The following is a 25,935-nucleotide window of genomic DNA, read 5'->3' as shown; positions in this document are numbered from 1 at the left end:
ATCAAGGCACAAAGATAACTGGGGTTGGGAAGTAGGAGTGAAAGAGGGTGGAAACATCCTTTCTCTAGGAGTCCAGAAAGCTCTCAAAAGCAGAATGCCTCAGACAGAAACAGACTGCTCCTTCTGGAATGGTGGCTCCCTTCAACCCGAAGGGAGAACACTTGAGGAAGGAGTCTGAGCCGAGCCACCCAGCATCAAAGCTTTGAGAAGCAGAGATGGCTCTGACAACTTTGGAGTCAACTCCAACACCCTAAAACCATTGCTGACGCTATGGCTCAGTGTGTCATCCAGCTTCAAAGTGCTTGGAGCCAGTTTAGAGATGGCACTAGAGTCGAAGATACCATGATCTTTGGATCCACTGCAGATGGCTCCAGCATCCTTGGATCCAACTGCTCCGAAACCAAAAGTCAGATCGGAGAAGGTGTCAGTATAGGTGGGGTAGTACTTATGAAGGTCTCTGGACCCAATGGGGTTGGAGCCAGGAGAACCCCCCCCCCCCCATTTTAATTTGCATTGAAAGGAATTTCGTCATCCTGTCCACGTTGGCCTCAGACTTCTGGTGGAATAAATGGAAGATGCTGTGGATGACATTTTAGAGTAATGACACTTGAAAGACCTGTCCAGGAAAAGAGAAAGGAGACGGGATGATACTGGATCCAATAGCAGAGGAGATCTGATCTGTGGTGATTTATCCGATTTTGTCTTCAGATCCAAAGAGGGATGGATCTGAAGTTTTCTATACCTTGAGGCAGTTACGAGCCCAAAGTTGAAGAACTTGTAGAATCCAGAAATGCTTGTTAGCTTCTTTTTTCACAGATTGTTTTTTAGGGGTTTCAGCCCCAGATAATGCTTTGGATGATTTTGAAGGAAGTAACCCTCTGAAGATCAACTTATTTTTGTGATCAGAGCCCTAAAGTTGAAAGCTTTACATATGTCGTAAGCAGACTATAAATCTACAAGGCCTACACAATGTACAAACTTAGAGTATGCATCAGAAAGTGTTATTTTACGGCCACAGGCCATACATTTTTTTAAAATCATAAGATCTGTCTGCCATTATTTAATTAAAGAGAAAAACTCAAAGATTTTTTATTTAAATAGGTTAAGAGAAGGGGAAAAGGAGAAGTTATTACCAATGACGGTAAGTTTAAGATGCAGTTATAAGTACAGAAAAAGGGGAAAAAATTACCAACTATGGTATCAAATATACAACTACAGTGTAAAAGAGAAGGGAGGTTATGCAAATGCAACATAAAGCTTTATAAGAAATAAGTAAATCAAAAAATATATTCATGAACACTACCACCAGAGAGTTTGCAGTGACCACCTCCATATGCAAAGGTGGCAAATGAGATCTGAGGATGTTAGAGGACTAGTGTATAGTGGGTAAGGGAAGAGCTCCAGAGTATCAGTATTCCACGAGCTGGAAAAAGCGGTCAAGTCAGATCCAAGGGTTGAATCCGAACCCCATTTGCTGAACGACAAATACAAATTACATCAGATCATATACTTTCGCTTTACTGACTATACTGCACCTTGGATTTTGAAGTCCATAAAAACTGTGACAAGGTCTTACAGAAAGGGGGATACCAGTTTAACTTATTTGCCTCCCAAGAAGTCTGCATACATATCAAGAAGCAACAATGAGAACTAATCATGGAATAACAGAACCAGTCAAGATTGGAAGGTGTGTGTGACAAGCTTGAATACTATCATCCTACTTCTTTTATTTGCCAAATGTATAATGCAAAAATTATGGGCTAGATGAATCAGATGTTGTAATTAGAACGGACAGGAATAACATTAACTTCAGATATGTAAATGATACCACTCTGATTGGGTAAGAGTGAGGAACTGAACAGTCTGATGGTGAAGATGAAAAAGTGCAAAAGTTAGTTTACCGCTCAACATAAAAAAAAAATAAGAGGTCATTTAGCCCCAACAATTCTTTGGAAATAGATGGAGATATGGAGTGACAGATGTTCATGGTCTCAAAGATGTCTGCAGAGTGTGACTACAGTCATGAAACTGAAAGACATTTATTTACGTCTTCAGAAGATACTAAAAAAAGAAAGACATTGTAAATTCAAGAGATGTCCATACAGTCAAAGCAATGCATTTCCCAGTAATAACATGGGTTTAATGGCTAGACTACAAGTAAGGTTCTGAAAACTATTGCTTTTGAAGTATGGTGTTGCAGAAAGGTTCTTAGAAAATCAGTGGACTACTACATGATCAAATGAATTAATACTTAAGGAAATAAATCTTGACTGTTCACAGAGAAATCTGATAAATTCAAATACTCTGCCCACATAATACAAAGACACGACTGAATGGATAATGGTCCTGATCATGGGAAAGGGGACAGACTGATATCAAAAGAAAAAGAAGGCAACAAAGGCTATGGTGGATAGACAGCATTTCTTGCAATGAATATGAATTTGCATAAGAAGCAGTAGTGAATGGACAGTTCTTAACTTCTTAATGATGCTAAAAACAACAGTTTTTTCAGTGGGCAAAGAAGAATCCTTGAGGATGGCCATAAAGCTTAAAAAAGGATCCTATTTAAAAGTAAAGCAAAAATGCCAGGAAAATTACTAATATGTGAACGTTTCTTGAAATGCAGACATGAGAATTTGCTGAATGTATGCTCCTATTCAAAAATATTTAGAAGTGATGTTTTTGACCTGTTAGCAAAATACGTATTTGCCAGTTCTTATTCAATCTGTGCTACAGCTTTTGTGACATGGAATAATCAATTGTTAAAAGAATGTGAAATAGCACTGTAAAGGCAAATTTAAAGCCAGATCATCAGAAGGAAAATAAGTACATAGAAGGGGAAGTTTGACATTAGGAAAAAAACAATAATAAATCAATAATTTGTGATATGAATGCCTTAAAGCTGGAGACAAGTAACAGGATTTCCAGACCATAAAGCAATTAAATGAAGATGAATGAAAAAAATTTATACAGAGATTTGCAGAAATAAGGGTTTATTAAGGAGGACACTGTTAGGCCTTGCTTTTAGCAATCATGGTGGGATTATTTGGAAATGAGTTAATGTATATGAACTACATATTTATTTTTATTTATTTTACATTTGTTGACCGGGCTAGTCTAACTGGATATATGTCCATTTTCCGTAGAGGCCCGGGGAGAAAAGCTCCACATTAAAACAGATAAACACACAGAGTTAAGAATTTTACATCTTCCCCTTCATTTATGTCAAGAGTGCTAAGACAGGAATAGTAAGGGGAACACTGTATACAAAAATGGAAGCTTTAAAAGGTGTGTTGGACAAAGGAAGTCTATAGTCTTACACAAAAGAAAGGTAAATTTGTAAGAAAAATGAAAACACAAGACATGAATGAACTAAAAGATACTTTGTAAATGGAAAAAAAGAGCAAGCCAATCCACTTTTAGCAAGTTAAATTTAAGAATTATCATCATACAAAATTTTCATTACGACAGGGCTATGGTACCCATCAGGAGATAATGGGTAAAGTGGAAGGTGCCAGTCATTTACATAAAGGAAGCTTTTTTTTTTTGTTATGGGAAGTTGCACTGTTAAGTAATGAGACAAAAAGGGATAAGGTGGATTACAGACAACATCACAAAAAAGTTTAGAAGGGTACTGAGTGAAGGTTAAAACTCAGGGGCATCAAGATTAGATGCAACAGGGTAATGGCAGAAATTTTAGAAGATAAGCGTCTTGGACAGCTAAAGGAAGCAATACACACAACTTACTGTTATTAAATATGGAGGTGGTGAAGGACAATTCAGAAACAAGAGCTTGGAAGGTTGACAGTGAAATCTCCAAATCATGTGATAATGCATCACAAAGAAATATAGGATTTATTAGATGCCTATGGTTTTAAGAGTTAAAACAAAACCACAAAACAAACTGGGAACTACAGGCGTAAATATACAAATAACCCTAAAGAACACCTCCACCAATGGCACACAAAAAACTGAGCTGCTCCAAACAGAATTTGTAAAATATACACTACTGAGTACTTTCATCTTTTGAAAACGATTTCATCAGAATGAAAGACTCTTGAACGCGCACACACACAATCTGGATTCCCTTCAGATGATCCAAGTTTTAAAACTTGGAATTTCATATGGCAGAGACCATATGATCGAAGTATTAAAACTTTGAACATGCTGAACAGAGATCTACAGCATGGAATGGGAAATTTTCCCTTTTCCTCGCTATAGTGAGATCTTGGAGTTGGTATATTTAAACAGCAGGGGGAGTGGGGGGTGCAGAGGGGCTTGCCCCACTGCAAAAACATCCAGGAAACAATTTTTCCTTTGTTTTTCTGTCAGGTGTTCGAAATATCTGTATATACAGTGGATATATAGCTATAGATCGATATACAGATACAGTGTATATAAAAGTTTACACACTCCTGTTAAAATACCAGGTTTTTGTGATATAAAAAAGGAGACCACAATAAATCACTACAAAACTTTTCCCACATTTAATGTGACCTATTACCTGTACAATTCAATTGAAAAAAAAAAAAAATCTGTTAGGGGGGAAAAAAAAATAAGCTAAGCTGGTTGCATAAGTGTGCACACCCTTAAACTAATACTTTGTTGAAGCACTTTTTGATTTAATTATGGCATTCAGTCTTCTTGGGTACACACCTGCCATCAATAAAAGAGAATTTGATTAAACCCAAATAAAGCTGAGCTGTCCTAGTAGGATTTTCCTGACATTTACTCAGTTGCCTGCTACAGCGAAAACCATGGTTTGCAGAGAGCTTACAAAGCATCAAAGGAATCTCACTGTTGAATGGTCATCAGTCAAGAGAAGGGTACAAAAAAATTTCCACAGCATTGGACATGCCATGGAACACAGTGAAGACAGTCATCAAAAAGTGGAGAAAATATGGGACAACAGTGACGTTGCAAAGACGATGCCCCTCTAAAATTGATGAAAAGACGAGATCAAAACTGGTCATGGTGGCTGCCAAGAGACCTCCAGCAACACTGAAGGAGCTAGCTGCAAGAATTTCTGGCAAGTACTTGTGTACTACATGCGACAATAAACTCCCGTATTCTCAATGTGTCTGGGCTATAGGGTAGGGTTACAAGACGGAAGCCTTTTCTTACATAGAAAAACATCCAGGCCCAGCTAAAATTTGCAAAACAAATACATCAAGTCCCCCCAAAGCATGCGGGAAAATGTGTTATGGTCTGATGAGACCAAGGTTGAACTTTATGGCCACAATTCCAAAAAGTACGTTTGGCGCAAAAACAACTCTTCGTGTCACCAAAAGAACACAATCCCCACGGTGAAGCAATGTGGTGACAGTATCATACTTTGGGGTTGCTTTTCTTCAGCTGGAACTGGGGCTTTAGTCAAGGTGGAGGGAATTATGAACAGTTCCAAATACCAGCCACATTTGGCCCAAAACCTTCAGGCATCTGCTAGCAAGCAGAAGATGAAAAGGAATTTTACCTTTCAACACGACAATGACCCCAAGCATACAAACAAATCAACAAAATAATGGCTTTACCAAAAGAAAAATAAAGTTTTGGGATGGCCCAGCCAGAGCTTAGACCTAAATCCAACAGAAGATCTGTGGGGTGACCTGAAGAGGGCTGTGCACAAGAGATGCCCTCGCAAGCTGACAGTTTTGGAGTGCTTTTGCATGGAAGAGTGGGCAAATATTAGCAAGTCAAGATGTGCCACGCTAATAGACTCCTACCCAAGAAGACTGAATGTTGTAATTAAATCAAAATGTGCTTCAACAAAGTATTAGTTTAAGGGTGTGCACACTTATGCAACCAGCTTATTGTATTATTTTTATTTTTTTACATTTTTTCCTCTAACAGATTTGTTTTTCAACTGAATTGTAAAGGTTATAGGTCACATTAAAGGTGGGAAAAGTTTTGAAATGATTAAAAATGAGACCACAATAAATATCACAAAAATCTGGCATTTTAACAGGAGTGTGTAAACTTTTTATATACACTGTATCTATATATAGATCTATATATATATATACAAAATATTAACATTTACAGATATATATATATATATATATATATATATTTATATATATAAAACCACAACCAGGAAGAAACCATTACATCTTTTCCTGGGGCTCACAAACCAAAAGACAGTCCAGTAATTCCACAAGGTGACCCATAAAAACAATCTTTGCCTAGCCAGATAGAACAAAGTATAAATGAAGTATTGGAGAAACAAAAGCATGCGTTTAAAACCTTGCTTTGAAATAAAGTGTTATAAAACCCACTACTCAAAACATTATGACTATGAAAGTGCTCAAAAAATATGAAATCAATTTTACTGAATATTTTAACATTAAATGAACACAGCACACTTGAATCACTCCACCTAACATGAAGGACTTGTAACCTTGCTCTCACATTTAATGACTGGAACCAAGGAAAACCGATCACTGAGACCTGGTGGAGTACAAGCATTTAATTGCAACTGCCACATAAATTCACAATTTTCAAGTAAGGTCTCCCACGACCCTCTCCTTGGGTTAATATCAATCTGTTCAGGACCCAAAATAAAAATCTATTTTGGGGACATGTGGCAGCATGCCTATAAAGGGCACTAGATTCTACCGTTTTATTAATCTCATACATATGTTCACATTCTCTATTCTTCGGGGCACGTTCTGTCTTTTCCAAATTATAGGAGAAAATGACATGGCAAAAAGCTAAGTATACAACTCTCTTATTTGTACAATTACAGTACCTACTTGCTCTGAAGGTTTCAACAATATCAGGAAGGAGCAATGTGCCATTGTTCGCCATATATACACATTGATGGCACATACCACACTTGAACATCTCCTTCAAACATGGTTGCCAGCAGACATTGTCCCCTTTGTCCCTTTTATCAAGATATTCTTAACACTAACCTCTTCTATAGGTGCATATAGGGGGTTGGGAGAACACTGGTAGACTGGCATTTTGGAAAATAATCCCCAATATTGGGTCACTACTTTCTGGAGTTTGACCATATCACTGTTGTATTTAATAATAAAAGACCTATTGTAATTCATTCCACCTGACCCTTTTGCCATTACTTCCTCTGGTATAGAACAACCACACTCACTTGACTCATTGCTGTTAGGTATATGGCTCCACAAAAAGGGAACACATTTGGTATCCCAACCATTTAACACTTCAGTTCTGAAATTTTTAACTATGTGCTCAGGGTACCCTCGTTCTAGGAAAAGTTCCTCTATATATTACAATTCTTTTACAAGATCTTCATAAACAGATGTTATGTGGGTTGCTTTAACCATCTATCCCTTAATATTTTTCTTCTGGTGCATGGGAAGATTGCTATTAAAATATAAACAGGAATTGGAGTATTTTTCTTTTTTATAAAGTCTATATGTAAAACAATCATTATCAAGATCTTTAAGGAGGGTTACATCCAAATAGTGAATCTCAGCATCCCCCTACATTACTAGTAAATTCCAGAAAATCAGTGGTCGAATTAGTAAACAAATTCATCCAATTAATTTTGGTTCCTCTTCAGATGAGACAGACATCATCTAGGAAGTGTAAATACAAAACAATTAATGGGGAATACTTGGAATTAAACACCCACTCTTGTTCCCAATTTAATACTACTATATTAGCAAAACTGGGGGCAATCTTGAGCGTTAAGAAATTCTCACCCCATCAATATATTTTCACACCACTGTAAACACAGGGTGCGGGGTATAACAGTGAAAAGATCTGTAATATCAGAAGTCACAAATAAGTGGTGGGATGATAGTATTCTTTAGTCACTTTTGGTAAAAAAAAAAAAAAAAAAAAATCACATGAATCAGCCAGATTTTTATTTTGGGTCCTGGGAAAGGTTGATATTAACCCAAGAGGAGGGTCGTGGGAGACCTTACTTAAATACTGTGAATTAATGTGGCAGTTTCGATTAAATGCTTGTACTCCACCAAGTCTCAATCATCATATATCCTTGGTTCCAGTCACTAAAAATGAGAGCAACAAGGTTACAAGTCCTTCATGTTAGGTGCAGTGATTCAAGGGTGCTATGTTCATTTTATGTTAAAATAGCAACATTTTTTGCAGTTTTTAAACACTTTCACAGTTATGTTTTGAGTAGTGGGTTTTAGAATACTTTATTTCAAAACAAGGTTTTAAACACATGCTTTTGTTTCTCCAATACAATGTTCATTTATACCTTGTTCTGTTTACACAGACAGATAATTTTATGGGTCACGTTGTGGAATTACTGTACTGCCTTTTTAAATTCTTTAAGTGGTTTGTGAGCCCCAGGAAGTGATGTAATGGTCTCTTCCTGGTTGTGGTTATATGTGTGTGTGTGAAACAAGAGTCATTCATTCTGATGAAGTCTTTTACAAGACAAAAGCACTAACAAACAGTAAGGTTACCACCTGTCCCACTTTGCAAGGGACAGTCCCTCTTTGGGCAGTTGTGTCCTGACCAAATATATTAAAAATGGCAAATGTCCTGAGATTGTAGGACATAATTATGTCCGATATGTAATGTAATAGTTGCATAAAATAGTTATTTCTGTATCTAAAATACCTACATGTTACAAGAAACAGGATAAGCAACTAAACTACTACAAGAATAAGCTTTTATTTAGGCAAAAAAGTAAAGTTCTATCCTTTGTACTGACCATGGGTTTGTGTCAGCCTGTAAAATCTGACGTATGTCCCACTATGTCCATATGAAAAGGTGGCAACCCTAATAAATAGCGGATATTTTACAAATTCTGTTTGGAGGAGCAGTGTTTTTTTGTTGTGCCATCAGTGGAGGCATTCTTTAGAATTAAATATTTATACAGCTATAAGTAAGGAATAAAAAAATAAGCTAAGGTGATGCTCCGGGTTCCAGTATAAAATCCTTGTTTAATAAGATCAAATAAAACAATAACAGTACACAAGCGCTTTCACAGTCTGCTTCCTCAGAATACTGAATTCCTACTCACTTAAATGCCTTCCTGTGAACAATCACGATATAAATCACCTGATACTGAAGAATAAAGTACACAGCTCATATAAAAAAACTCAACAATATTTAAAAATGACAATAAATTACAACTGAATAACTGATTCATATAAATATGATATTCATAAAATCACAAATAAAACAAGCTGCACAAAAGTCTAATGTGACATACTCATCTAGTTAAGGGTCTAGACTTTAGTTTCGGTCTCAAGGGTACATATTCATTCAATCCACTTCCTGCATCTCCCATGAGCCTAACTATCCATCTAGCTTCCTAACTCTTCTGTGGCATTACGTGTGTCACCTCCTCTTCTATTCTCATATATTTGGCTTATCACCATGAACTTACAAGTATGTGTGGGGCTAGTACTACTGACATGTTTAGCTGGAGCATTGATCTTACTCCCTTTGTCAATGTGATATATATGCTCACGCATCATTTCCTTCAAAGTTCTATCAGTCTTCCCCACACAGAATTTCTTACATTCTAAGCAATAAGCCAAATATACAATATGTGCACTATCACAAGTGGCATATATATTAAACTTGTATAACATTTTCTGGTCTGAATGGTAAAACTGTGAACTAGTATCAATATAGCGACAGAAGGAACATTTACCACAGGGTCTAGTCCCAACTTCCTGTCTTACAACCATTTCACTTCTTGGAAAGCAGAGATGTCTTTTTAAGAATGTCATGTTCCTATAAAGGAACTTTGGTTCAGAATCTATCAACTTAGCTATTTCTCTATCTGTGGTTAGAATATTCCAATGCTTTCGTATAATGTTCATGTATTGAGAAACATTATTCGAATAACTCAGGGGTACTCTCAGTTTCTTATTACTGTCACCTTGAACTCTATCAACATTGTAACTATAGACAGAGAAATATGGTTTCGCTTTCGTATCCCTCATGTTCATAATCTCTGTGACATTAGGTCTGATGTCTTCATCGGTATAACCTCTGTCACCAGGTTCTCTTGTAACTGTACTGACGTTGTATAAAATCCTCATTTCTCACATTAAGTCTGGAGGCCCTAAAAATCTGATTACGTACCACATTTTTAAAAATGTGAGGAAGATGCATGCTATCTTTACTTAATGATTGACATGGCCCTCCTTCCTACAGAGCAGTGTACAAATGTTGAATTCTTCATCTACCTTGATAGTGACATCCAGAAAATCAATCTCATTCACACAGTAGTCAAGTGTAAATCTGAGGAAATGAGTACTACCATCTATGTACTTAAACTCTTCTAAGCTGGCTACTGTGCCTCCCCATACAATAAAAAGGTCATCCATAAACCTTCTAAGAGTATAGAGTTGTGAAAGGGACCTTGTATTCAATGTTCTAATTCCCACATTGCCATCAATGCATTGGCGTAGCTATTGGTACATGATGTGCCCATAGCTACGCCATTGTGTTGCCAATAGAACCTCTTGTCAAACAGGAATATATTATTTATAAGTACCAACCTTAATAACACACTGATCTGAGAGATCTTTTCCTCAGTAAAACCAGTGTGCTTCCTTAAAAATCGTTTAACATAACTAACTCCACCTGGTTAGTGGTTGTGATTTTATTTATACAGCTATAGTTTTAGCTCCATACATTTTGGGGGGGCAGCTGGTTACTGTAAGAAATGGTTTTAAACAATGTTATGCCTTTAAGACCAGTTTGGTTGAATCCAATTTTATAAGAATTTAAGACTTTAAAAAATGGGTGTATAAGGAAACAGAACTATATATCATCATTTTTGCTCGGCTATGTGACTATTTGAATGGATAAAGAAAAGGTAATAAAGTGTCTTGTGGCTACATTAGGTATGTTGTTGCTGGACATAGGCTTAAAATTAAAGCAGGCCAAAAATGCGGTGGGGGGGTTGGAGGGCAGCAACTATGAGAAATATATCAATATGAAACAGATAAAAGTACTGGGTATTACACTTTATGGGTGTGATACTATGATAAGCGTATGAAAGACGTTTTCATAAATTAGGTGAATTTTTGCATTATGGAATGGCCATGCATTGTCTTACAGGAAGAAGGTGTGTTTGGTTTAGTTACATTAGGGAAAATTACTTACTATGCAAAGTTTTTTTCTATGCCAGAAAGTTTGGAAGTAGAATGGATTACATTTTTTTTCCTGCTACCCAGCAGACATGTTTGAGTACTACAAATAGGCACATTATATATTAAAGAAGGAAAACAGGGGTTGGGGAAGGTGAGGCTGGCCAAGGACTAAAGTTAACTCATTCCCAACTACCAGACTCTCACTGTGGAACAGATGGTCAAATTGGGATTCCCCAGCAGAGAGTTCTTAACTTGATAAAAACTGCCCAGCTTCAGTTCCCCCTGAAACAATAAGCAGACTGGGTATGGGCAGAGGAGCCAGCGGGGGTGAGGTATGGTGGTGGTGAGGGTGGGGGATGACTGATTGCAAAGTAAATATAGTAAAGTACAGTTGTGCACACATAACCATAAGTGTAGATTGAGTGGATTCACTGTTGCAGTCTTAAATGACGAGGATTTCCTGCCACTGAATCCCCTGGCTGGTCTAACTACCACAGAATTTTCTCCTCCTCCTCCTGAAACCAGTGGATGCCCTGACCAACAACAAGACATCTTGGTATAAAGGGAGTCAGCCAGAGCCATAACCTCAGTACTTTTCCCCCATAGCTGTTGCATCATTGTGTTTTGGAGATGCACAGAAATTTCCACGGTTAACCAGTACAAAGTGCATGTATGTATGCATGGGTGTCTGTTACACCATCCAAAGTGAAAACACACAAACAGTGATGGAGCAGAGATTGATTGACACCTACCATGGTGGAGAAGCTACTGATATCACAGTAGCAGGCTTGACAACTGTGGTCCCCCTTTAGCAGTTGAAGCATTGCTTTTCTGGAGAGATGGGCAAAAACCCATGGTTACCTGGCACAGTGTGTGTATATCTGACTTTCTCTGGGTATGTTGGGAAGACAACAGATGTAATGGAGATTTTTTTTAACCTACCTTCATTATGTCTAGTCTATCGCAAGTTTGATAATGTTAAGCTGGTATGCTGTAAAATGCTCATATCATACAAATAGTATTTTACCTTCTAGATAGCATATCTTTTCACCTTTATGATATGGGGATTGTGGTGGTATATGTGGGAATGTAGTGTATGCTCCAGAATGTGCATTTATATATTTATTATTAAGTGTAATGTATCAAAAGTTATATACAGCATGTGGTGTACGTGTGCATCTACTTATGTCTTATACATGTGTGGGTGCTGTCAATGTTACATCTGTACTGTCATCATTAATTTGCATGGTTAAAGGTGCACTGGGATGGTGTGTTGGCACGAACTGAGGTGTTTGATTAAGACCATGGACACTGCAATCGTAAATGTACAGAGATGCATAATGGTCAACTTTAATGGTATATTTAAGTGTGCGTTCGTGTGTGTGTACACATGCATATGCACTTGCATGCAGTAACTGTTAGAAAAGAACAGATGTATAGAACACAGGCACACCTACTTGATACCTGTGTGTTTGCCAGCTGATGCCAGCAGTGTATTTTTACTACTGTAGGTGCGTGTGGTTACAACTTGATAACTCAATTGGCCACTGTGACTGACACATGGTAACTAACCAAAATTTCAAAATGAGCACAGCTCTGAGTGGGAGAATTATAAGCAATTTAGGATAATCATAATATTCATTGAGGGGAAAAAAGTTAACAGAATTGCAACAAGAGCCACAAACTGTTGCTAGGTCATCTGCAGACTGCTTAAAAATAACTGGTATAAAACACAAATCCTATGACAGTCACTTATTAATTATTTCTCAAGGAACTGTCAAAATTCTTGGGTAGGAAGGAATAGAAAAGGACGTAGCAATGTAGACTGGATAGTAGTATTAACTTGGACAGAAAAATGTGCACATTGCTAGGGGCAGTGACAGTTCTGCATTATATTGCGCTTACGGAGTAATACACTGAGTAACATCAGAAAATGTGTAATGGAAATTTCACTACAGCAACAGTAAGGAAAAGCAGAAGGTAACATCAGTGGCCTGTTTAAGAGGTAACAAGACTGACAACTGCATCACTGTATAATTATCTGTCTGAAATAGCACTAATATTTGGTGGATAAGAACATTTGCTTGCAGACATAACAGCTGTGAGTAGCAAAGATGAATTCTAATACATAGAGTAGAGCACAGAGTCTGGAATACTTGGATTCCTGCTGTTAAAGGAAAAACTCCACCCTAGAACTAAAAAAAAAAAAGTTTTCACTCTGTTTCCTGACCTATTTTAACACCTCAAAATCACCAAGTGCTTTATTTGTAATTTTAGCCTATTTTCCCCAACATGGCTACCAAAGGGGCTTGATGTATCAATGTGATCTTGTTCTTCCTCAACCCTTTCTCTTTCCCATAATATTTTGTATGACTCATGTCAGACATAAGGAAGTTACTGAATTCCCATGCCATTGACATATAATGGGATTTGTGCAAGTCACTGTCATCTATACCTTCGCTAAAAGGACTGCTTCTTTTCTGTCTCTAATCACCCTCATTTATGTTTGGCTCAAAGCTTGTTTTACACTACACTTAGAAGTTATCCAGTTACAGACAGAAAAGTAGCTAAATTGCAGGCCTTTGTTCAGGGTTTTCTTTTGTAGTCCAAAAGGAACTGACAGTCCCCTCCCCCACACTACTGCAGAAGTGTTAAAACTGTCACTGCACTGAGAGACCCTTGCAGACTCAAGTACAATTGACAGCTCATAATGGAAAGGAAGGGACTTCCAATAGAAATCTCTTCCCCTCTGACCGCAGTAGGAAGATCTATATTTAAATAGTTTAATTATTTTTTTTCTGGGTGCATGTAGCAGAAACTGGTTGATTATTTTGGTTTGTTTTATTACTAACAATTGATTTACTCCTTACTATATCTACAACACATTACTGCAACTTAAGAATGTACTGAAAAGTATCTCTATTTCACAATGCAGTACAATTTTTTTTTCGGAGGAGGGGAATGGTTACTGAATATTTTAGGAAGTTCTACATCACTTGCATTAGTCATATAACTAATGCATTATTTTTGAACTTGTGCTGTTCTCAAATTCAATGGCAAACTATTAAGCCAATCTCTATTCCTTGCCCTAGCATCAGTAATTTCTCTTTGAGGCACTCTTGTCTGTGTGCATTTTTAATTAGTTATATTGTTAGCTGCACTGCATGGACTGTGGAATAGAGATGATTTTCAGTACATTCTTTTACTGTGCCAGTATCGGAGAATCAGGTTTGTCAACTTAATGTTTTACTGTAATTTAACAAATCTGGAGATGACTAGAATGTCAGGAAATTACAGAAAAAAACATGCCACAAGACAGGTATTCCACAGAAAGAAATAGTTAAACAAACTTAAGTTACAGTAATATTGTGTTGCAGATAGAGTAAGGGGTAAATTGTTACTAGTAATAAAACAAACCAAAATAATCAAGCAGTTTCTGCTACTTGCACCCAGAAAAAATAATGAAACTATTTAAATAAATAGATCCTCCTACTACAAGCAGAGGGGAAGAGATTTACATTGGAAGTCCCTTTCTTTCCATTATGAGCTGTCATCTGCACTTAAAACTATCACTGCACTGAGAACATTGCAGAATCAACACCTCTGCAGTAGTGTTGAGTGAGGGGACTTATCAATTCCTCTTGGGCTACTAAAGAAAGCCTTGGACAAAGATCTGCAGTTTAACTACTTTTTTTGGCTGTAGCTGGTTAACTTCTAAGTATAGTGTAAAACAAGCTCTGAGCCAAACATAAATGAGGGTGATTAGAGACAGAAAAGCAGCAGTTATTTTGCAGAAGGTATAGAAGATGATAGGGACTCTCACAAATCCCATTATATGTCAATGGCATGAGAATTCACAGTTACTTCCTTATGTCTGGCATGAGTCATACAAAGCATTACGGGAAAGAGAAAGGCTTGAGGAAAACTAAGATCACACTGACATCAAGCCCCATTGGTAGTCATGCTATGGAAAAACGGGCTAAAATTACAAATAAAGGACTTAGTTTGACTCCGGTGTTAAAATAGGCCAGGAAACAGAGAGAGAAACACCCCTAGATTTTTTAGTTCTAGGATGGAGTTTTCCTTTAAGGATTGTTACAAGCATTTTATAACATTATTTATGGTGAAAGTGCTATTCAGATTATATGAATAGAAAGAGAGAGGAGGGAACACTTTTTACTGGCACACCACGCAGACAGTTCTGTTTGATGTCTACCGTACTGCACAGGTGACTGACTAAACTTGCAGGGCAGGGCATTACAATCTCAACAACTGTGCCATCACAGTGCACTATGGGGAAGATTTAGCTTAAGAAGAAAGCAAGCTCTGATCAGCTTATCTTTCTGATGACTACAGGTTAGCAATATGTAGAACTTCAGGAAAATATAAAGTGTTTAAATTTTTTCCCCCATAGTGGTGCTTTAAGAAGAGTGACAGCCGTCCTCAGAGTCTTTGGGGGGGGGGGGGCTTGAGGAAAAGGAGATGAATGGAAGACTCTATTGCTTCCTGCTGGGTCCCCTTTTGACAGGATCCCACAGGACCAATTGGAATCTGCTTGCCACTGTCTTGGTCGCTTGTGCTGCCTTTGATGCCTTTCCCTTTGAGGTCTCCTATGTCTCAGCTTAGACTGGGATGCTGGAAAGGACCACTTTATGGTAGGGTTAATTGTGGCTGAAATGATGGGGGTGAACCTGAAGAAAATTCTCGACTGTTTGCACAGCCCTATCCTTATCCTGTATATTCTTAAGCAAAGCATCAGCCTTGGGGACAAAAAAGAAATCTTTGTTCAAGGTAGCATCCAAAAGACTGGATTTTACATGTTCAGGGAGGGAATGTTCCCTCAGCCAAGCATGTCTTCTAATGACGGATCCTGTAGCTGCTGCCCTATTGGAAGCTTCCATAGCATCACAGTTGCAGTGCAAGGAGTGCTTAGCTAGATGAGTACAAGCATTGCATGTATCTTGCAGTTCCTTGGAAAGGGCCTTATTTCCACTCCCCACCCAGTTTTGCTTTATCTGGTCTAAAATGGTTTCTTGATACCTCACCATATGTAACTGGCAATTTAAAGCCCTCATGACCAGGGAAGCAGAGGTGTAGACTTTCTTTCTGAACTTTTTCAAGGCTTGCTTTGCCAACTGGCAGGTGACTTTTGGAAGTGCCAGCTTTAGCTTCCTTAGGACCCTGAGTCACAACTTCAGGGTCTGCTACAGGGTTCTTGAAAAGGTGCCTCTGTAGAATCTGTCATGTTTCCAACGGGCTGGGGGAGGGAATCTGACTGTAAGGAAGAATCCAGCAAGACAATGTCCACTACCTCTAGGACTGCAGGAATGGCAAGAGGTTTATGCTTGGAGTTTTACAAATTCCCTAACCCTCTTCATGGATCGTGGGTAGTCCTGTGCTCCCCATTTAAAAATTTCCCTCAGGATATGTAGGATCTCCCCAAAGAAAATACCCTTGAGGTAGAAGCTGAGGCAAGGTTCTCATCAGAATATAAATCCCCATAGAGAGCAATAGATAAAACTTCCTCAAAGGCAGACTCATCACTATCATCCTCACCATCAAAAGAATCAGAAGACTCCTTGAAGGAGATATCCCATTTCCTTTCACCAAAAAATGACTCACAGGCAGGAACTGGGGGTGAAATGCATCTGGATCAGACTACGGTGATCAAATCCTCAGCCACCCTAACTAGGTCCTGTTGATAGGCCTGAGTTTGGGAGTGGTAGCCAATAAGCCTCAGCTGGGGGTAAGCTGGATGCAGCCTTGTAATAAGAGGCCTTAGGCTTGGACCAGAAGGAAAGAAAGAAAATAAAAACTTTTTACAAAGATTTATACATTTTTAAATATTTAAAAGCAACACACAAAATATGCAGAATTTCAATGAAACAGTACTTTACGCCTTTCAAGGTTTCTCCAAGGGACATGCAACTACTTCAGACTTCACTAAAACAAGCACAAAAAGAAAAGCAACACTACTATAAAGACATCTGTACTTACAGCTCCTGATGAATGCTCTCCCCAAATAAAACAGTTCAAAACAAAACAGACGGCAAACACCACACCTGGATAAAGGACAGTAGTCTGTAATGTAAAATACAATACTTGGCATTAGAAATCACTTAAGTTGCACAGGAAGATCTTAAAACAGTGTTTTGATAATGAGAAGCAGGCAAATGGTTTACCATTAATAATATGCAAGCAAGTACAAAGCCATCTCGTGGGGTGTCAAGTGACAAATTCCACTTAATGTCTTCCATCAATGGCAACTAAAGCTATAACTCTCTTAAAATATGGGGAATAATGCATGCGCAAAGTCTTACTTTATTCCCGACTATACAGTTTACTGATCAGGGTACAGAAGTAGAAAGAGGATGTAGAGAATGCTGGAGCAGGGCTGAGTGAACCACACTCAAAACATCACAGCTATGTAAGAATTTCAAACACAAGACAATCACATATTCTGCTTCATCTAAAAAATTGACTTCTGTCATTCTTAATACCTTTAATCATATATATATATATATATATATATATATATATATATATATATATATATATATATATGCATATATATATATATATTCACATTCTACAACTTTGACCAAATTAAACCAATGCAAATCAGACTTTCTGACCAAAGTACAGTAGTGCCAGCATAATTACCACAGCTGCAGATGCTACTGTAAGATTACTGCTGCAGTTACAATCATGATGTAGGGGAACTGTGCCAAACATGAATGCCTGACCATACAAAGCCAGACTTCAAGTCAACAAAACATATGGTACATAAAGTGGGGGGTGCCCAGTAAAATCTCAAGTTCAGTTTCTTTCCTTCCTTCCAGGATGACCAAGGTTGTCACCAGTTGTGCTTATGGAACTGAGTAGAATGGAAAGTCTCTCCTCCCCAAAGACAATACAGTGATCTAAGAAAAAAGGGGCACATCTCAGAAAGAGTAAGGAATCCTCTTCCAAAGAAAATATGACCAGTAAGGATACTTCTCAAAAGTATGTTGCGTTTGAAATGTCTTGAAAAGGTGTGACTGAACATCCATGCAGCTACCTCGTTAATACTTTGCGTAAGGCACTCCTGAAAAAAAAAATCCAACTGCAGCCCTTGTGCAGTACTCCCAAATCTGATCAAGTTTTTTCTTTAAATGTCATAAAAGAAGGCAATATTATCAGCCACCCAATTGGACAAGGTTTATCGACAGGTCTTTCCTGTCTAGTATGGAGAATACAAAAAGCAAGTGAGCCTGCCTGAAATCCTTAGCCTTATCAACAAAATCTCACCAATCTGTGCACATCCAAGAGGAGCAAGATCTTTTGTCTTGTGGCTTTGGAAAACACAGGAAGCTGAAGAGCTTGGTCAAGTGTCACTTCTGAGACCATCTTTAGCACAAATGAAGAACTAATCCTAAGGTCCACACTTCCTTTAGTGGGAGACAATACAAGAGGCTATGCACATTGGGACACCTGTGCACTGGCCCAGCAATCAAGCAACCTCAATCCTCACCACTAACACCAGTGAGGGGCATCCATATAGGGAAAGGATAACAAATACACACACAGTAAACTACAACTTTCCTTAAGAGCACACAGAGATCACAGTCAGTCTGGGGCTGGTTTCCCCCTTTCTCTCCAGATCCTCAATAAGCCTCCCCACTGGCATAGCTATAGGGTACAGATCGCAGCCTAATGGGCAGACTAAACTCTCCAGCGCCCTCTCTGTCCAACCAGTGCTTCATGTCCCTGCCCAAGTAGCTGACACACACACACACACTGAGGTAAGAGTTACATGCAACCACACAGACACTCCTGGGGAAGGCTGGCACAGGTTCTTCAGCTGTGCCCCATTTACCCAAACTATACGGCAGTACCACCTGCCACCACCCACTAATATTTATCAGCTACCAAATGGCTTTATGAAAAGGTGTCCAATTATACTGTGCAATATTATCCAAATGGTAAGTGCCACTGAACAGTCAAGGCTCATTTGGAGTGGCTTGGTACAGTATCACTATATACATGCAATGTACTCTTAAAGCTTAAATCTCTACACAAAACAGCCACAGTTGAAAGGTTTAAAAATATTTAATAATAATAAATAAAAATACAAGACAATACTTCTTACTACACAGTGCTAGTCAAGAGTTCAGAGATCACAGTAAAATGCTCAAAATAATACAGAACAGTTCTGATATCAACACAGAAAAACGTTTAGTCTAATCTTCCTAATTCCTAGATATTTCTAAGAGAAACAATAATGTCTAAGATCCTACTTGCATACAGACACTGGCACAGTGGTGAGTTGGATGTTCTCAAGATAAACGCTCGAATGCTCTCATTCTTTCTGTCCTTAAATTGATAACAGTACCACCGATTCATTTCAGATTACATAATTTCTTTCTGGCTCCCAGGCTAACAGAACTCAAAGGTTAATAGCCCCTTTGATCTTGCAGCTGGTCAGGAAGCCAGAACAATAAAATTAATTATACATGCAAATTCTAGCTATTAACCCTGGCCTCAAAACAATAGGCACAATGCCCTTTATCTAGACATCTCTGTTCCAAGTTTTGACATCAAAGAATTGACTTATCAGCTTTTGTTACAGCAAAGTGCACTGTTAGATTTTTGCAGTTCCACATATAACAGCATTTTCTTCCATTTAAGAGAACAAACCTGTGGCTTATATTAATATTTACAAATTACAGAATTATCTACAAAATTTCATCTGGCTAGGCTGGCAGCCTTCACATATCTTCACACACATGCATCAGCATCAACCCCCTCTTTCCACATCTTCAACATAGGATCTGGGTGTTAACTATTGCCACCTTTCTCAATTCAATGCCATTCTCATACCTTCAACAGTCATGCATGACTGTCGTAGGTCTTCACTCGCACAATCATCTCCTTGCTGGATGCCCTTGTTTCCTGGTCTTTTCAGCACCTCTCAAATCTTCAAGTAGTCTTCTGCTTTCCTACTCATTTGCCTGCACCACTTTTGATCTGTTCTCTGTGACCTACTCTACAATTGGAGCTACTTTGATTTCTTCTCCAGTGACATAATTCCTTTGTCTGTCTTGCAGTGTGCATCCTACCATCTGTGTCCGGCACTTCTATCTTCCTCAACTGCTCTGCCTTCACTGCCAAGTTTCTGTATCATAGAAAATTACTGGTGCAACACTGTTTTGTACACTTAACTTTTCAGCATGCTTTATCCCAGCACTGTGTACTAGGTGGCTAAAGCCCCTCTGATTCTAGTTTTGATCTCCTCATTCAGACTCCTCTTCTCCTCAACTACTCCTTCCACATAACCGAAAGTGTTAACCTGTTACACTATTTTCCTTTCAATCTCAATGTTCAGCTTCTTCTGTTTCCCCATTTGCAGCCATAACTGTCTCATCTGTACTCTGGTTCATCCCACTTGCCTTCAGTTTTGCATTCCATTCCTCTATCATTTGTTGAAGTTCCTGTTCAGCTTCTGCACATAATGCCACATTGCCTGCATACAGCAGCTTTGTTGATCTGTCCCCTCCCACCTGTTTGCTAATGTAGTTCATCACCAGTTTGAACAGTAGTGACTTATAGCTGTACAGTGACAAACCCCAACTACCACTTGAAATTCCTCTTGGAATTTGAACAATGTTAATACTCTTGAATTGGGTCTTGTACATTGCCTGCACTACTTTTACCAATGTTTCTGGGACTTTGAAAAACTGAAAGACTGGCCAAATCAGCTTTCTTGGGACCATATCATACACTATCTCCAAGTATAATAATGTCAGAGCTGAACTCTTTCCTCCATTCTAGCTTCAACTACACTCACAGCAATCTTCACATTGGTTGCACTGCATTCTGATCTGAATCTAAACTTCTTGTATTTCATATTACTTTATGTTACTCTGCATGTTCATTTATCAGTCCTCCTCTCCAACACTTTCAAGCAGTGTGACAAAAGTTTGATACCTCTATACTGCCCACAGTTTTGAATATCCACCTTGTTCTTGTACACTGAAACCAGAATACTTAAATCTCCAGTCATCTCTCCATACGGCTACAAGTACCTTCAGGAGCCACTTCTTCATTACCACACCCAACAGATTGATGATATATGCTTTAACCTCATCTGAGACTGCTAACTCCATGATTTCATTTTCTTCGGTTCTCCTTTTACTTCTAGGGTGAGACCTTTTTTTTCCTCTTTCACTGTATGCAGTGTACAGGGCAGTACAGCTTCTGTGTGTTTTTCTTCATTCAGAAGCTGCTGGAAGCAGTCCTTCCATCTGCTTTTGATATCCTGTGGACTGGTGAGAAGGTTGTTGCTAGCACCCATTATGAACAGTGACGGATGTCTTTCTGCTTTTGCCTTGCAACCCGATAGGAGTTTTTGTGCTATCTGCTAAGTCACTTTCTAGAAACTGGTAGTGTGCCTCTGATACCTTGTTCACTTTGTTAGCCAGAGTTCCTTCTTAGCCCAATCTGTCTTTTGCATCTCCCTCTTTTTCCCGCACTTTATGTATATTATTTCTACACCTGGCTGGGACACAATCTCTCCTTTGGTCTTCACACATGCTGTATTAAGATGATGCCATTCTTCAACTTTAAATTATTTCCTCTTCTTCCTGAGGTGTTACAGTCCTGAGTAGTTCCTCGAACTCTTGGTCTTTCACTCCATTCAACTTTCAGGTCTTTAGCCTAGTCTCTGTTGACCTTAGAGCCTTCTCTGACCACTCCATGGTGCTAATTGGGGCCACCAGCAGTTTATGCTGTGGGCTGATTGCTTAGCTTGGAAGGACTTTGCAATCTCTTGATTTAACCCAAGTGTCCTCCTTATACTGATCACTCTTATAGGTGATCTCTCCCTCTTGCTGAACCATGTGTTGGCCACCATCATGCCATTTGCCAGACAGAAGTCTAGAATGGCTTCTCTCTTATTCCTGCCATGCCACCCATGAGGGTACAGTCTTCCTATCCTGTTCTGTGTGTCCCAATGTCAGCATTCACATCCCCCATCATCAACACCAACTTAAAGTGTCCTCTATCTAGCAGGTCCTGCGACTGTTGCCAGATACCATTTTCCTTGCACTCACAACCCTACTCATGGAACAAAGGCTGAGATTATGAATTCCACTCCGTCTTTACACTGGAGTCCGATTGCCAAGAGTCTTATCACTACTTTTGATGACATCCCTTGCAGTGTTCAGAAGACTCTCTCAGCACAATTTCCACTCCATTTTCTTTTCTGTCCTCAGCCCCTGAATAGAAGATTTTGTATTTCAAGTAGAATGGCTTTCTTGCACTCCTAGACAGAGGATGTCCAGTCTTCTCCTTGCCATCATGTCATTCACTTCCAAACTGCACCCTGTCAGTAATTCTATATTCAGTGTAGCAATCCTTGGTTTATGCTTTGCTTGGCAGGTTGACTGGACTTGCATCCAGCACATACTCAACAGTGCTATCCCAGGTATTTACTAGGCAACTAGACACCAGCAGGCTTGGGATGCTGGGCTTTAGGGAAAAGCACACACTGGCCAATAGGGGTGCACAGACCCTCCTATTGTTAGCTGTTAAGCATGTGGTCCCTAGCAGACTTTGGAGTAGGCTGGGCCCTCAACCCACTTACCATCAAATACCCATGCCTATTTTTCAGTGACTCTAGTCAACATGACCAAATCAACTTGTGCTAATTTTATACAGTCAGATTGGTAGTCCTGACATGGCGTGCAGTGTGTAGTCTGTGTTCTCCTATGTTGAAGACACTGCACACCAGAACTGATGGCTAAAACAGTTGGTCTACAAAACACTTTCCCAAATGGGCAGCTATGCAATGCCTGAGACTTCATTCAATTTTAATTTTTCCTGGGAGACATTGAAATGGAAACCCCCAGCTTGTTTGTGGGAGGTTGAAGAAACCCCACAGAGACATGAGAAGAATGTGCAAACTCCACAAAGGCACTGTGTTAGATGTCAGGACTGAACACTGCACATTGTGTTTGGGAACAAAGAACTTAACCATTAAGCAAAAGTGTATTTTGCACATTAAGGCCTGCATTCTGAAATATTCCTAGCTGAAGTACTGGTTAATAAAAAAAGTAGTTATGTCTTACCATAACATTCCATCTGAGTTGTTTCATCTTCATTTATTCATTACCCTTGGGATTTGGTTCCAACCTCGGAACCGAGCCGGCCTTTTTTCAAACTTGCGTCAGCCACAAACCTCTCGAGCTAAGATTTTACCCATCATGCCCTTCTCCCTGTTATCTCAGATCTAATTTGCAAATTGGAAAAATGAAGCCGAGGCTATCTCTGGTTAGACATGACCTAACAACTGGAAAGAAGGACAAATGAGATCCACCAGAAACCTTTGGAGGGGGAAAGCGGGTGGGCCATAATGAATAAATGAAGATGAAACAACTCAGATGGAACGTTATGGTAAGACACAACTTCTTTATCTGATGATGTTAATCTTCGCTTATTCCTTACTCTTGGGACAGAGACCCAGCTATCTTGTTCCCTGGGTGACCCTATGGAATCACCATAGAACCAAAGGAAGCTCTGCCTCCGGAGGCAGACTTTAATTTGTAATGAGCAATGAAGGTATGAGACCTAGCCCAGGTTGTGGCTGCACAAATGTCATTCAAAGATGTTCTAGCATGGAAGGTTGCAGAAGTTGACACTGATCTTGTAGAGTGGGCCTTTACTCTGCCAGGTAAAGGGATACCATTCTTGCCATAAATGAAAGTAATACAATTTCTCAACCAAGTGGCTAAATAAGAAGTTATGTCTTACCATAACGATCCATGTGAATTGTTCATCTCGCCTTTGTTCTTGCACACGGGTTCGGAGCCGATCCTCGGCTCCGAGTCGGCCGCATCACTAGCTCGCATCTTCGAGAAAGCTTGAGGCACAGTAATATCCCATGATCCTCCGGTGCTAACCCTCAGATCTAGTTTGCTATACCAGAAGAATCCCTCTTAGAAATATGTCTAAAACAGTTATGAACAAATACTACGAAATATCTGAAAACCCTACTGCCAGGTAGAGGATAAAAGATGCCATTACTGATGTTAATAACATGTCAACCATACCTAGAAAAGGCTGAAAAGGAATCTAATCAAAAGCCGTTCTCCCAGACCGTAGGACGGGGGATGGAGGGGGGGAATGTAAGAACAAAGGCGAGATGAACAATTCACATGGATCGTTATGGTAAGACATAACTTCTTAATGTGAAATTGTTCAATCTCGCCGTTTGTTCTTACACACGGGTAGCGTCCCTAGCTCCTTTTTTCCCAGGTGGCTCAAGGGAGAACATTCATGAGTACAGTGGAACCAAACGTCGCCCTGTCCCTGGAGTTCTTGTCTAGCTTGTAGTGGGCGATAAAGGTATGTGGTTTTGCCCAAGCTGCCGCTGCACAAATGGTATCTAAAGGCAAACGAGCGGTATGGGCTGAAGAGGTAGCAACCGCCCTTGTAGAATGAGCTCTGGGTTTGAAAGGAAGTTGTTGTTTGGATTCAGCATATACGAATTTTATGCAATCTGAGAGCCATTTGGATAAGGTAACCTTCGTTACTGCCTGTCCTTTTCTTTGGTCAGCGTATGATACAAATAGTTGATCCGACTTTCTGTACTTTTTTGTCCTATGTAAGTAAAATCTTAGTTGTCTTTGAACGTCCAACTTGTGCAATGTGTATTCCAGCTTATTGGAATGATTTTTAAAGAAGGTAGGCAGTTCAGTAGATTGGTTGATGTTCTGAATCGAACAAATCTTCGGAAGAAAAGATGGATTGGTGCGCAAGGTTACTCTAGCCGGATGAAAAATCATGTACGGGGGTTGGATAGATAGAGCCTGTAACTCTGAAACTCTTCTGGCTGAAGTGATGGCAACCAGAGAGAGTGTTTTCCACGAAAGCAATTTTAACGGAGTTGTGGTTGCTGGTTCAAAAGGGGGCAACATGAGTTGTGCCAGCATGAGATTAAGATTCCAAGGTGGTATTGGATTACGAAAAGGGGGACGAAGATGAAAAGTACCTTTCATGAAGGCTTTACAAAGCCTGTGAGACATAAGAGAACCATCCTTACGGCCAGTATGAAAATTAGATATAGCGGCCAGTTGAACCCTTACAGTGGATGTTGATGCTCCTTCTTGAAAAAGAGAGGAAAGGAAATCTAGTATCTGGTGTACTGGGGCCCCGAATGGATCTGTACCTTGTTTGGAGGCCCAGTGCACAAAACGGTTCCATTTGCTAATGTACAATTTTCTTGTAGATGGTTTGTGAGAAGATACAATAATTTGTTGTACTGCAGGAGATAGTAACTCCGACCTGGCTAAGATGGGAAGCGGAGCAGCCAAGCTGTCAGTTTGAGGGACTTGAGGAAGGTGTGAGGAACTCCCGACGAGTGTGTCAACAGATCTGGTTCCGTGTCCAGAATCCATGGTTCCTCCACTTGATGGGATTGAAGGAAGGGAAACCAGATTTGTCGAGGCCAGAATGGTGCTATCAGTATTATGGTCCTGTCCAGACGTTCGGCTTTCTGCAAAAACCTGGGAATTAGCGCAACAGGAGGAAAAGCATAAAGGAGACCCGGGGGCCAATCGTATACCAGTGCGTCCCTGGGGACACCCCCTGGGGGGGGTAACAGGGCAAAATAACTTCTGCATTTGGCATTCAAAGGGGATGCAAACAGGTCGCAGCAAGGCTGGCCCCATCTGCAGAAGATCTCTTCCGCTACTTGACGTTTGAGGGATCACTCATGAGGGAACAGGATGGCTCTGCTCAACCTGTCCGCGATTACGTTGGAAATCCCCGGGATGTGCGTTGCTATCAGAAAGCGTCCAGTGGACTTTGCCCAGTGCCA

General features: G+C 39.5%; 1 protein-coding gene across 1 annotated transcript in view; it reads right to left on the bottom strand.

The window, feature by feature from the left end:
* The window catches only part of TM9SF4 (transmembrane 9 superfamily member 4), a gene marked incomplete in the record, with an annotated part of 2,004,758 nt that overhangs the window by 866,755 nt on the left and 1,112,068 nt on the right, over nt 1-25,935 (bottom strand). Inside the window, 1 exon segment of the mRNA XM_044090345.1 lies at nt 17,073-17,156. Within this exon segment, the coding sequence (XP_043946280.1) occupies nt 17,073-17,156 (84 nt within the window).

The sequence above is a fragment of the Protopterus annectens genome, chromosome 12.part0 (genome assembly GCF_019279795.1).
Source record: "Protopterus annectens isolate FY-2018-M chromosome 12.part0, PAN1.0, whole genome shotgun sequence".
In the NCBI taxonomy this organism is placed as follows: Eukaryota; Metazoa; Chordata; order Ceratodontiformes; family Protopteridae; genus Protopterus; species Protopterus annectens.
The sequence above is the reverse complement of the archived record's forward strand: the minus strand, read 5'-3'. Positions and strand labels throughout refer to the sequence as shown.